The following is a 14,958-nucleotide window of genomic DNA, read 5'->3' on the forward strand; positions in this document are numbered from 1 at the left end:
TAGTAGGTAAATAATTTAATTTTGAAACAGGAGGAAACTCTGGATACCATTTAGTCTGTAACCTCAACTAATCTTGGCTGCCTAATGGCCTGTCTCTACGTGGTATGATATTCAGAAGACATACAGGTCTGATATCCAAAAGGGACATGAAAAGTAATTTAGGGAGGATTTTTAGGGGGGATTTTGAAAGAGGCACCCCCGAGGGCTGGGGGGAGAAGTATGCTGCAATACAGAAACAAAATGTTTAACGATCCTTTTAACCATCTAATTCTAAGTCCCTCTCATTATGGTAGTTGCTAACCTCCTTTTTCTCATCTCCCTTCTTCAGGCTGTCCCTTTCACCCGCAACCTGTCTAGAATGACTCTAATTCCTCCCTCTCTATCTCAGCTCTTAATTACTGTATACATCAATTTAGTTGATGAGCACCTCACAATTCTCTTTATTACTCTGATCCACACAACCAAGTCCCAAGAGGAACTTTGGAAACCACTGGAAGGTCTTTAGAAGGATGAAGAACAGGGTGAGCAGGGGAGACAGAGGACGATGAAGGTTGTGTACATCATTTGGTTACAAGTCCAGTCCTTCCCTTTGCAAATGAATAAAGTGAATCCCAAATAAGTTTAGAGACTTGACGCTCACCTACTGAGTCTCATGGAATTGGGCTGAGAACTCAGGCTTACTTTACTAAAACCCTTTGTTAGAGTTCATTAGTAGGCAGTCCTATGTTATGCCCTGTAAGGGGTTGCTTTGCAACTCTGGTGCAAAGAACATCAGGGGAAGTAAGGAAGTCTGAGTTCTAGCTCTGCTTCGACCAGGCTCCATGACCTTGGGCAGATCACGTCCTTTCTAAGGCTCAGTGTCCTCCCTGAAAAGGAGGCAAGGGTCTTGTCCAGCACTAACATTCCTTGTCTCCAGTTTGTCTTGAGCCCTAGCATTGGTGGTGGCCTTGAGATAGGAACACTTGCCCCATATATCCCTTACTGGGACAGAGGGAGAACCCGAGGAAGGGAATCCTCCCGCATCTTGGTTGCCTCCTTGGTGTCCTCGTAGGACCCACGGGGTGACCATCTTTTGTCCAAGGGGTTCTAGACTTGGGCTCCAGGGGTACTCCGCAGGCTCCCTGGGGGCTACGAGAGAGAGTCCCTCGATGCTCCTGAGAATCTCAGGCCTGAGGCCACCCCTTATCTCCACCTATTCGTAACCAACTTCAAGACCCAAGTCCTACGCCCTCGGCAGGACCACTGCGCAAGCGCAGCCACTATTCCGGCTCCAGGAGGCAGGAAGCCGAGGCCGAAGCAAGGTGAGAGGGAAGGGTCGACAAGCCCCCGCCTCCGTGTTGTCACGTGGGAGGCGGAGTCGGAAGCGTGACGGCGTGCGCGGGGGCGGAGCTACCGCTGCGCGCGGGCGCGGGGGCGGGGCGCGGCGCGGCGTTCACGGCTGCTGCCTGGGAGGGAGGCCGGGCTGGCGGCGGAGCGGTGCGGCTCTCAACCTGACGGAGAAGTGGCCCAGGCGGCCGCGGCTGACTGTCCCGTGGCGGACGGACCGACGGACGACGGAGGCGGGGGCTAGGAGTCGAGCCGGGCGACTTAGAGAGTGAGCGGGTCAGGCTCAGCGTTGGCCAGTCTGTCGGTCCGCTGAATGAAGTGCCCGCCCCGCTGAGCCCCGAGCCCGGCGCTTTCCCCGCAAGATGGACGGTTTCGCCGGCAGCCTCGGTGAGTACGGCTGGGGACTCCTCCGGCTTCTGCGCAGGGTGGGAGCCTTGTTCTGTCCAAACACAGCCCAGGCCCTGCTCTCCACCCTGCCCCTGGGGATGGTAGTAGTTCCACTGCACATGTTCCCCTCGAGGCTGCCGCCCCTCTACTGGCTCTGGTGGACTCAGAACCCCTCCCCTCCCCCATGCCCAGCCCTCCCCCGCAAGACCCTCCCTTCCTCCCCGCGTCCCCTTCAGTGCAGGGCCCTCCTTCCCCCAAGGGGAAACCCCCCTCTCTCAGAGAGGCCCCCCCCAGTAACTGGTACACCCCTCCCATACACTCACGGCTCCCCCCACAGACCCATCTTCAGGGTTGGAGCACCCCTTTCTGAAACCCTGACCTCGCTTCATGGCACAACATTCCTCCCCCTTTCCACATACTGAACTCTCTTTCAGAGTGGAGGCACCCCTCACCCACGCAGAGGGTCCCTTTTTAGGGTACGGGCCCCCATTCCCTCTCCAGGAAGAGGGCCCCCCCCCCCCCAGTCTTCACTTTAAATTTGGAGGCTGCTTTTAAGTATCTTTCGGTGTCTGACAACTTCCCTTCTCTCCTTCCACTTCTCTGAACATTTTGCAGTGGTGGAGAGAACTAGAAGCACTGAAGCATCATTTGCTTAATACAGGAAAGGAAGAGGTGCATCTGTGTTGGGGGACCCTCTTTAAAAGAAGAGTGAAAGCAGAAGTATTTTCTGGCTCTGCGAGCATGCTGGGGAGAAGTAATCCTGCCCAGTGAATCCATAGGAAAGGGGGCCTCTGTCAGGGAAAGAAAGGATTCTCCATTTTTGGAATATGTTGTCTTTGTGGAATGGAAGAGGTTATTAAGTAGGCTGCAGTATCCTTCCAGTGTTCCCTTTCACCAGAATAAAGGTAGTAAATTTTGTAACTAAGGGAATCAGAACTAGAGGCTGGTACTCAACTGCCCTATAATCTGTGTCTGGAATTACTATTCTTTGAGGCCATTGGAATCTGGTTACTGTAAAGATTGAGCTCAACTGTTAGGATGGTGAGAGAAACAGTTTCTGCTTTGGCTGATTCTGCAGTTATGTGATACCTGCTGCTGGATTTATATTTTCAGTGTTTTATGTGGAGGTAGCTTGTCTTCAGAAGCCTTTCTTTTGCATTTCTTGATAATAAATCCCTGGTTGGTGAGTGTTCATGGATCAGTGCATGATCTGGCCATAGGCCATACTTTATTCAGCCATGTTGGGATTAGATGAATTTTTTAAAATCTAAAGTAAAAAAGTTAGTCGAAGAGCATTGGACCCATTACTGGTATTAAATAGTAAAAACCCTAATTTTGGCCCTGACCCTCTATGGGAAGAAAAGAAAAACACACACTAGAGTGCTGTGAGAGTGGAAATCCTAAAATAGGAGACAACTGAGTGTTTCTCTTTCTTCCCAAAGGCACCTGTTGCCCATTATCTAACCTTTGATGTCTTATAATTCCTTACATAGTGAGGTTGTTTCATTCTTGACTCCTTTTAAAGAGGCGTCAATTTTTCACTGCTTTTTAATTTTTTTTTTTTTAAGCCTCATGGGTGCATTTATTCGCTAATCATGACTGAAAGACTTGTCCTATATGTTCACAAAGAAGTGATCGTATACTAGGGCAAAAATTGAGCATAGTGGGAGATGTTGTGGGACTGAGATATCGCTGCATTGTCAGCTCCTCAGCTTTTAGGAATGGTGAGTGACTACTCAGTAGAAATCCGCTTTTATTTCTTTTCTTTTTGATTCCAAGGACTTGTGGAAGGCTTGCCAAGGCTTCATTTTCTCTAAGTGTTTTGAGGGAGTCTTTCTTACCAATTGGGGGCACTTGTTTATTTTGAAACAGTAGATACGCCTTGTTAAATAACTTTATCCCTTCTTATCCAATTCATGAGGCAACTGATATGAGAGATTGGACTATGAAGATGAACAGTTGTTGGGGCTTCACTTTTCATAAAGAGTTTTATAGCGGACCCCAACGGTAGATATTTTTTGTATTCATTTGATGCCGTCCTTGAGTGGATGAGACTTTTCTTTAGATATGGTGTTGATCAGCTGCAGGGGAGATGCCTCTCTCTAAAGAGAGGAACCTCTGTCAACAGAGAAGGAAAGAAATGGTTCCTGGAAGTATTTCTGAAGCTGCTCCTGATGAAGCTAGTTTTCAACAGGAGCTCTGTGCTTTCTCTTTCTGTCCCCCTTGTAAGAGTAAAACTAGGCCCCATCTTAATTGAAGCCTCTAAGGGATGAGGGGTGGGGGAGGGGTAATGCTGGTATATTTTACTGGTAGTCTTTAAACAGAGCTTTGCTTAGCTCTTGCCAAATTGCTTGTTTCTGTTCCCTGCAGTTCATTTAGTCTAGAGCTTACATTGATCTTTATTTTATCATTAAGAGAGCCATGAATGTAAAGGCAAGCACTTGTATTCTAGAAGGTGTTTAAAACTTTTTTTTTTTTTAAACTAAACAATTCAAAACATGTGAAGTTCCTCTGGGGCCACAAGTATTGAAAGCATTTATTTATTCTCAAGGAGGTATACATGTATATCTCCTTTTGTATACCAGATGGGTTCTTGAAAAAAAAATGTGAGCAAACTACACTTATATAAGCAGAAAAGTTAGGTGCTTTATAAACAGAATGATTCCAGAGAAGCTGATTATTTAAGGGAGTCTTCTGCTGAATAATAAGATCCATTTGTAAAGTGGAAATCTTGAAATTCAAACTGTACCCATAATGGTTGAGTGTTTAGATAAGGAAAACACTATTATAGGCATTTTATAAGATGTACAATGGCAATTAAAACTGTGTAGTGGTTTTTGAAATTGTTGAGAGCAGTGTTAGGGGATTGGTTATGTTATATGTGTCTCATTGAAATTATATACTGTTGTATTACTTTTTGTTTTACATAAAAAGTAAAGGATGCTTTTAATCTCTGCCGCCGCTGAATTTTAGGCGGTTTGGCTGGCAGGTGCTTGTAGTCTGGAATTTCCCTTAGGCATAGAATCTTTTAGTTCACAGACTATGGTAATTTAAAAAGGCAGCTACTTTGGAAACAATTTTAAAAAAAAATTAGGGTGGGGGGGAAGTACCCTGAACAATCTATCTTGATATCCTGCCTTCAAATTACTACACACACACAGACCCACTTAACCCTCCCACCCCGCGCCCAGACTTACTTAGGTGCATTTCATCCTTAGTCTTTTTTAGCATCTCTTTTTCATAACAAAGGTATTTTTTTTAATATTTAATTCATTTTTGAGAGAGAGACAGAGCATGAGCAGGGGAGGGGCAGAAAGAGAGGGAGACACAGAATCCGAAGCAGGTTCCAGGCTCTCAGCCGTCAGCACAGAGCCCAAAGTGGGGCTTGAACCCACGAACCGTGAGATCATGACCTGAGCCGAAGTCGTATGTTGAACCAACTGAAACACTCAGGCACCCCACAAAGGTTTTAATTTTAAGACTTTTATCTTGGAATTAGCCTAGGAGTTTGTCAGTGCTTATACTTTAAAAAAAAAAAAAAAAAAAGGCTGTAGTTAACCATATCAGTTTTAACTTTCTGCTCCAAAGGTTAAAAAACAAAACTCAAAAGTTTTTAAAAATAAAAATGTCAGTAAATGAAATTGTAGGGTTAGTATCTGTAAGAAATGTTACATTTTGGGGGCGCCTGGGTGGCGCAGTCGGTTAAGCGTCTGACTTCAGCCAGGTCAGGATCTCGCAGTCTGTGAGTTCAAGCCCCGCGTCGGGCTCTGGGCTGATGGCTTGGAGCCTGGAGCCTGTTTCCAATTCTGTGTCTCCCTCTCTCTCTGCCCCTCCCCCGTTCATGCTCTGTCTCTCTCTGTCCCAAAAATAAATAAACGTTGAAAAAAAAATTAAAAAAAAAAAAAAAAGAAATGTTACATTTTGGTACAGGGTATATGAACAAACAATAGCAGTGTGCTTCCATTTATTAAATATTTTAAGAAAACAATCTTAACATCACAATATTAGAACTATTTTCATCTCATATATACTCTTAAAGAAACGATGCAGTATGTGATTTTTAAGTATTAATCTAGTCTTAAGCACTGTTTATTCACATAAAAATGTTTCTCATACAATATTACTTGGGGAACTTTTTATTTATTAGTTGTCTCTTGAAGGGCTTAAAATAGGCTTAAGTTATATAAGAAATGAATAGTAACTCTTAGATGGTTACTACAACATCTATGACATGAGCTTAGAGTATTTCTTAGTATGCATGTGGGTTAGTACCTGTTTTGTGACCAGTACTGTACTTGGTTGTTCTTATGGGAAGGACAAATATAAGACATGCTTCTTGTCCTTTAGGAGTTTACTCTCTGGTTTTAAATAGATACCCAGAGATGTTTAAGCATGAGGAAGAACCAGAAATGGGACTAGAGAGGAGAAACACCATTTAGAATGCTGTGCTATGTATAAAGCATGTAACTTCGGAGACAGAACATGTGGAGATTGCTGAATGTACCTCTATAGAGCCTGGCTTTTTAAGACAATGAAATAATTTATTTAGCTCTCCAAATACAGGGAGTGAAATTACTAGGTCTTTTCCACCTTATGTTTGAGTAACATGTAGGAAAAGTATTGTCTTAATTTTATGTCTATGAGTCTATTTCTATAGCATGTAAAACTTCAGTATTCCTAAGAAATTTGAGAACATTTTTATTTTGAAATGGGTAGGTTCTAAGACTTTTAATAAGTCTAAGGAAGTAATCCACTTCAGCTATAACCTCAGTATGGAAGGTTCTCAAATCTGGAGTTTATTTCTGTATCTGTGTATGATCTCTTGTCCTGTAGTTTTAGCTCTCTCAGACTATTATAATGTCTTAACATTGCATATTGCTTTATAATTTACAATTACTTTATCTCACTTAATCTTCACACTAATCTTGGGAGAGAAGAAATTATTCTCCTTTTATAGATGAGGAAACAGGTTCAGAGAGTTTGTGATTTTTTAAAAAAAGACTATGTGAATCCAGGTGTTTCTTTTTCCTTTCTTACTTTTTTTTGGGGGGGTGGCTAATTTGTTGAAATTATATCCAGTGAAAACACAATACAAAGAAGAAAGAAAAATAAATGATCTTTCCTTTAGCTCATCTGTATGCAGCCGATGTGAACATGTTGATATACTTGTTTTTAGTCTTTTTCTATGCCTAATTTTTTTTTTAATGTTTATTTATTTTTGAAAGACAGAGAGCAAGAGCGAGCAGGGAGGGTCAGAGAGAGAGGGAGACACAGAATCCGAAGCAGGCTCCAGGATCTGGGCTGTCAGCACAGAGCCAGTGCGGGGCTTGGACTTACGGACCGCAGGATCATGACCTGAGCTGAAGTCGGACGCTTAACTGACTGAGCCGCCCAGGCACCCCTCTATGCCTAATTTTTTACACAGTTAAAATCATACTATAGATCCAGTTTTGTTGTGTTTTTGTTTTTTTGCTTTTTTTGGATACTGACCATTTTTTTCCACTTGAACTCCGATTTTTCTTTTTCTTTTTTTTAAAGTTTATTTTGAGAGAAAGTGCAAGTGGGGGAGGGTAGAGAGCCGGGAGAGAGAATCCCAGTCAGGCTCCACACTCGCAGCATGGAGCCAATCTCAGGGCTCAAACTCACAAACTGTGAGATTATGATCTGAACCTAAACCAAGAATGGGACACTTAACTGACTGAGCCACCCAAGTGCCCTGAACTCTGATTTTTCTGATGGAGTTCAGTATTCTTTTCTGTACCCTACTACTAACTCTTTATAACCTACTCCTGCATCTAACATATCCTGAATCTGAACTCCTCTTCCTCTAAATCAGCTTCTTTTCCTTATTATCCATTGTCTGTATCATCCAGCCTTGAAATATCAGAACCATGTTTGATCCCATGCCATTTTTGCCTGCCACATTAAAATGTCTTCTGGGACTTTTCAATTCTTGTCCCCTTTTCTCATCCCTTACTTTCCTTTTCCCCAGCTACAGTTCAAATACTTAATTATTCCATGTTTGGATTATTGCATAGCCTAAAGAATGTCCACCTTGTCCAGTTTATTTTATATGGGGTCGGAGGAGGGGGGCTTCAGGTTAATATTCCTAAGGCAATGCTATGATTGTGCCATTCACTCTCTCCGCTTCATTGCCCTGGTGACCGAATTCAAACAAGTTAGCCTTGTTCTCTAGGCCCTCCATTATCTATTTGTACAGTCTTAAGCTCTGGCCAAAGATGACCTGTGTCTTGTTCCCCAAATTTTGGTGCTTTTTCATCCCTGTGACTATTTCTCAGTACCCTTCAAGCCCCAACTCAAATACTGTTTCCTTTCTAAATGCCTTTCCTTGTTTGTTCCCTTTCATTCATTCCCAGCCCAAAGTACTGAACTTTTATCCTAAGAGCATTCTTAGGGCACTTATCACGGGATATTTCTTCTTATAAGGTAGAAATAATTATGATGAGTCTTAGAATTATTATTAGTTTCTCCAGCCACATTATAAACCCATTGAAGACTAACACTCTTGTGTGTCTTTGAAAGCTCACAGCACAACATTGGAGATTTTATGATCCAGCAAAATGTGGGGAAAAAATTAGGGGACCAGTATATAATGGACAACTTACAACCTTCACTTTCACCATTGTTTCATAAAAGAAAGAGCTTTTGAAGATGAAAAAATTATATACAATCTCAGAATAGAGTCCTTTAAAAAATCACTCATTATGTTCTTATTTTTCTTGTTTCACCTGAAGTGAGTGAAAACTTTGTCCCAGACTTTGTTGGGAGTCTAATCTGGTAAAGAACTCCATGCCAGGTTCTAGGGTAGCGTTTTTCTTTCTTTAAAAAAAATTTTTTTTTTAATATTTGTTTATTTTTTGAGAGAGAGAGAGAGAGAGCGGAGGGGGGGGGCAGAGAGACACACACACACACACACAGAATCTGAAGCTGAGCTGTCAGCACAGAGCCCCGACACCAGCCTTGAACTCACAAACTGCAAGATCATGACCTGAGCCTCAGCCGCTTAACCCACTGAATCACCCAGGCACCCCTAGGGTAGTGTTTTTCAAATGTAGGTCTTGTGCATGACTTATAATTATGGACTTAGAAATTTATTTGGGATCAAGACCAACATTGGGAAGAAAAAGGAGGAGGAGGAAAAGAAAAAAGATTATAAGATATCAATGCTTCACATGATATTGCTTCAAGAAGCTTTTAATTTCAGTTGTGTATGTTTGCCGTAGGTTGCAGTGTAAAATTTATTTCTTACTATGGGTCACAGTCAGATGAAATATATACTTTTAGTGGCTGATCCTGATCTTTGAGAGACTAGGTGAGAAGGTTGACATCCATATGAAAAATTGGATGAACATCAGAAGTGGTTGTAATGAACTGTGTGCTGTTTTCCAAAAGTTTTTAGGATCTGAATACAATGATTGGAATATAGTTAGTATCAATAGCAGTAAAATATATCTATAGTTCTAGAATCAGTGTAATTCAGGCAAACTCAGTATGTAAAAATATGGTTTTATAAAACTGTTAGGCTAGGGTATATTTTTTACTTTGCAGAAGGATTCACCATGTTGTGTTTTTTTAGCTTTCCTAATGAAGTTGTTTGTGTCTTGACTGGTTCTCCACTCAGTAGATATTCGAAATCTATCCAGTCTTTGGTGGCGGGGTGTGCCTAGGCGGCTCAGTCAGTTGAGTGTCTGACTTTTGATTTTAGCTCAGGTCATGATCCCAGGGTTGTGGGATTGAGCCCCATGTCAGGCTCCGCAGGGAGTGAGCATGGAGCCTGCCTTAAGATTCTCTCTCCTTCTCTCTCTCTCTCTCTCTCTCTCTCTCTCTCTCTCTCTCTCTCTCGTCCTCTTTCTCTGCCCCTCTCCCCAGCTCACTTCTCTCTCTCTCTCTCTCTCTCTCTCTCTCTCTCTCTCTCAAGAAAAAAAAATGTATATTCGGTCTTTAAGGCATGGCTCAAATACATTTTTTTCCTAGAAGCTCGGCCTAATATTCTAGTCTTGCACTTAAACCATTGTACTGATGCTCCTAAAGTAGAGGAAGTGAGCACTATACCTGAGGGATCTGGGAGTATAGCCAATCATTGATAGATAACTAAATCTAAGGCGATATTTGATGAGGAGCAGGTTGTTTTGCATAGTCTTAAATATCTCCCCATATATTGCTCTTTAATTTCAAAGGGGGAAAAATAGTAACTCTATACTGTGGTGAAATCAGACACTACCTTAAGCATGTGATCAAAATGAATAGCACTAGTGGACATCGTGTGCCTCTGAATGTAATGTCCTGAGAACAAATCGTTTATGTAGTTCTCCATCCACGAATGGATAACCTGAATCTAATCTTGAGTGAACTCTGAATTGGGAAGCATCCTATTTTTTTTAAATGGTGGAAAGGCTGGTTTTGTGGTTTTTTTGTTTGTTTTTTTAATTATACAAAGAAAGGCTGTGGAATGTTCAGATTAAAGGAGAGTGGAGAGACATGACAGCTATTGCAATATGTGATCCTAGACTGGATCTTACAGTAGAAGGGAAAATGCTATAAAGGGTATCATTGGATCATTTGGCAAAATTGGACTATGGATGGTAGATAAGATAAAATTGGACTGCAGATGGCAGATTAGATAAAAACCTTTACTGCAGGTTTTCACTATCCTAAGGTTATGGAAGGGAGTTTTTTTTTTTTTTTCTTAGGAAACACAGAAGTTTTTAAGGATAAAGAGCCATGGTATATGTAAGTTATTCTCAAATGGTTCAGAAAAAGTTATGTAATTTGTATGTGTGTTTTTTATATGTATATCTGTATTTGTAATGCATGTGCATAATCACGTATATGTATATGCAAGGAGAGAGGAGGCTCATGTGCAAATAAAGATGAGTAAAATGTTAACAATAGGTGAAATTGGTAAAAGCTGTATGGCTATTTTTGTGTTATTCTTGTTCTTACAGCTTTTCTGTAAGTTTGAAATTACTAAAAAATCATATGAACTTTGCATTAAATTCCATAATACAGCATTTTAAAAGTATAGAAATGTCTCCTCTCTCTGAAAATTCCAGGCAAACTCATGGGATAAAACTGTGGCTGTAAGAATATGTTCCATGTATATCATGTGGTTTCCTTTTATCCCTAGGTCTCAGTTTGAGAAACATGCCTTTGGGCCTGAGGCAGCTGTGGTTCAAATTTAGCCGACAGACATGTTTTGTTTGGCACTTTTGAGTGTTTTAAAAATTGGGAAATTTCACATAAAAATCTGGGTCTCTGGTTTCTCTTGAAAAAATGGAATGATCTTGCCCCTGTGGGCTTGCATTCCACATGATCTATATATGCACGAAGTGGTATGTCAGATAAGCAGCCTCAGTCCTTACCTTACACCTAGCTTGTTTCAGGTATTTACTTTATTGCCTGACCTCTGTAGGCATGTATTTGCAACATTACTCTAGCCCAAGAGGTGGTGGGGGTGTCGGTCTTCATGCTCATAACATTTTGAGAATTTAGTTGTTGAACTTAATTATATATAACTTTAGGGGCACCTGGGTTGGTTGAGTGTCTGACTTCAGTTCAGGTCATGATTTCATAGCTTGTGGGTTCGAGCCCCATGTTGGGCTCTGTGCTGACAGCTTGGAGCCTGCAGCCTACTTCAGATTCTCTCTCTCTCTCTCTCTCTCTCTCTCTCTCTCTCTGTCTCTCTTTGCCCTTCCCCCACTCGCGCACGCTCTCACTCTCTCAAAAATGAATAAACATTAAAAAATTTTTTTTATATATAACTTTATATACATACTATAAACAAAGTCATTCTCCTACATAACCATTCTACAGCTAAGAAAAGTAGGAAATTAATATTGATACATTACTACTATCTAATCCTCAGACCATTCAAATTTTGCTAATTGTCTTAATAATGTCTTTTATAGCAAAAAGATCCAGTTCAGAATCAAATATTGCATTTAGTTGTCATGTCTCTTTAGTCTTCTAGTTGTCTAGTCTTTTCTTGGGTTTTATGATCTTGATACTTTATAAGATTACAGGCCCGTTGTTTTGTAGAATGTTCCTTAATTTGACGTTTCCTCCTGATTCAATTCAAGTCCTGTATCCTTGGCACAAATGCCACAAAGGTGAAAAACTGTATTTTGTTTCATTGCATCCTGTCACGTGGTGCATATCTTTGAAATGTACTATTACTGATGGCCACTTTGATCATTTGATTAAGGTGTTCTCTCTACCTGGCTTCTGCACTGTAAAAGTACTTAAATTTTTTTTGTTGTTATTAGTAAGTATTTTGTAGGAGGTGCTTTGAAACTTTGTAAATATTCTGTTCCTCATTGGACTTTCAGTTTATTGGTTTATTTATCTCTGTATGGACTCAGGTATCCTTTTTTTTTTCAATGGGTTCTAATCCATTATTTATTTTGATGCTCACATTGGCCCCATTTTGGCTAGTGGATGCCCATTCATGCTAGCTTCTGCATTCTTTTGATATGTTCCCGTCATTCTTTTGAGGACTTTCTTGCTTTTTGACATAATGAGATGATGTGGACATAAAATTCAACCCATAACAACATGCGTATCTATTTTATATAATTTTAAATAGGGTTCAGATGAGAGTTTGAATTGAGTCTTTAGTTAGCTAACATTTTTTATGTTTTTTAGTAATTTGTAACTGCATAGTGTTTTATCTTACACCTAAAAATTGTGTCAAACCATAGACTAGGTCATTAATGTAAATTAATTTGAAAATATTTGTTAGTGGGAAGTCAGGATTATATTCATTACTATTCTGTAGTATTACTATTACTGTGTTTCAACAGTCGGCAATTATCTTGGAGCAAACTACTGTTAGGTGCTGTGTATGTAAGGGGGGTTGGGTGAAAGAAAATATATTTAAGCAGCAAAATCAACCATGTTTTTTTCCTTTACAAAATTGTGATCAATCTTTCCTTCTCAGCAGGTATAAATATAAGCTTTAATGCATTGTATTCATTATTTGGACATCTGATCTCCTTAAGCTGTGTGTCTAGAGCATAATTTAACTTATTCTTGATGACTGATGGTGGTTATTATGAGCGTCAGTCGTGGTTCTTTGCTGTAACACAGCGGTGCCTTCAAGAGCTTTTGTGTAGCACTGTTTGTTCCATATCCTAAATGACTCTACATAATTATAACTGTCTTCTTTGCTGTTGCTTATCAGCTAGCATCAATGTGCTTTATTGTATTATTATGAAATCTCACCCATAGTATTTGAGTTTGTGACTCTTCTTTCATTATTGGACCTTAAATTTGACAGTAATTTCTTAATATCAGATATCCAGTCACATATCCTGATTGTCTCAGAAGTGTCATTTTACAGTGGTTTTTTTAAATCAGGATTTAAACAAGATCCATATATTGCATTTGGTTGCTGTGTTTCTTAAGTCTTTTAATATGTATTTCCCTTTCCTTTTTCTTTTTCCTTTGCAATTTGTTAAACTAGACCTTTTGTTCTGTAGAGTTTAATATAAGTGCTGATTGTATATCGTTTGATGTTTTTTAAGCATGTTTCTTTGTGTTCTGTATATTTAAATTGAAAGTTATGGATTTTTACATATTTTATGTGTTTCAGCATGTTGCCATTAATCTTTTTTTATGCTCAGATTTTCCCATGATTGACCTGTAGAAGCATCTTTAGATCGACTCCTGAGTCCTAATTCTAGTGGTCTTTGCTGGTTTCCTTGCTTTCTGATGTGACCGTGTTCAAACTTTCTTTTACACTTCTTGCTCCAATTTCTGCAGTCAGCTATTTCTCTAAACATCATTCCTTTGGACACGAAATGGTACTCTAGGCTCTGGAGGTGCTCATTGTTACCGGATTGGTTACTGTTTCCAGTCTAGCCTTTCTTTTGATTCCCAATTTTAAATTTGCTGTGGTCTAGGAAGCCAGATAACAAAGCTGGTTTGACTTATGTGTAAGGATTGTTTTGAATCTTAAAAAAAGGAATCTAAAGATCAAGGCCTATGCCTATTGAAATTGCATGGTATAGCACCTACAGGGATAAGATCATACTTAATAAATATTGCTAATGTTGGTGTTATTTGAATAACAGGATACCACATGTTTTTCAGAGGAAAATAATAGACTTCTGAATGAGGACCTTAATAAAATGCATGAGGTTTTTAGTTCACAAACTTGATTTTATATATATAGGTATATTTAAAACCTAGGGTTCAGATAAGTATACATATATGTAAAAAATTTTTTTTAATGTTTGTTTTTGAGAGAGAGAGAGAGAGAGAGAGAGGGAGAGAGAGAAAGAGAAATGAATGAGTGGGGGAGGGGCAGACAGAGAGGTAGACACAGAATCTGAAGCAGGCTCCTGGCTCTCAGCTGTCAGCACAGAGCCCTATGCAGGGCTCAAACACATGAACCACAAGATCATGACCTGAGCCGAAGTCGGCTGCTTAATCGACTGAGCCACCCAGGTGCCCCTGTATATATATGTTTTGAATTGTAGACTGTTTATACTTCCAGTATTTTCTTTTGTTAATATTATCTTTTTTTTTTTCTAAGATAAATCTCTGGCTCAGTGAGATATTAGTGTACTATGGAGTCAAATTATGCTGTATTATTTTTGTCATATTCCATGAGAATGCACTTCTTTTTCCTTTTTAATTTTTTTCCAGAGAATGTATTTTTTCTGACTTTCCAAAATTGATGACTTCCTAAAGTTGAGATGACTTCCCTTTTTAAAACAAAACTGTTTAGTGTTGATATCTTACGTTTTTCCTTAAACCATCTTCTGCTCTTGCATGCTGGTCTCGATATCACTACCTTTTGCTGATCTTTAAGTGATGGTGGAATGCTGATGTGTAAGTGACATATTAGAGCAAATGACAAAATTTGTTTGCAGTTTTCTTTGAGCCATTTGTTCCAGAAAAGTGTCATAACTGAATCCTGTTGGTGAGTGAGTAGGTTTTGTTTTTTTTGTTTTTTTTAACTTTGAAGGATATCCTGTTTTCAGTTTAGTTGAGGCATAGCCTTTGATTTTCTTTGACTGCTTTGAGTACCTCTTGGCATTCATTTTATTTCTTTAGTCTCTCCAGTTATAATTAGTGTGGATATGTTTTTGACATAAACAACCATTTCTGAAATTTTAGGATCTAGTTTGTGGATTATTTGCAATAAAGGACAGGGGAACAAAGTTTAGAGTAAAGCAAGATGATTGGGAAAGTAATTAATATTTGACTTCCTGAAAT

The 14,958-nt window shown here is 39.9% G+C and overlaps 1 protein-coding gene across 1 annotated transcript in view; it reads left to right on the plus strand.

The window, feature by feature from the left end:
- Positions 1-1,420: 1,420 nt before the first annotated feature.
- EML4 (EMAP like 4) overlaps positions 1,421-14,958 on the plus strand; it is a 163,672-nt gene continuing 150,134 nt past the window's right edge. The window contains exon 1 of the mRNA XM_040496613.1: positions 1,421-1,713. Within this exon, the coding sequence (XP_040352547.1) occupies positions 1,689-1,713 (25 nt within the window). The 5' untranslated portion in view covers positions 1,421-1,688. The remainder of the gene's footprint in view (positions 1,714-14,958) is intronic.

The sequence above is a fragment of the Herpailurus yagouaroundi genome, unplaced genomic scaffold (genome assembly GCF_014898765.1).
Source record: "Herpailurus yagouaroundi ecotype Mexico unplaced genomic scaffold, PumYag 188, whole genome shotgun sequence".
Taxonomy (NCBI): Eukaryota; Metazoa; Chordata; class Mammalia; order Carnivora; family Felidae; genus Herpailurus; species Herpailurus yagouaroundi.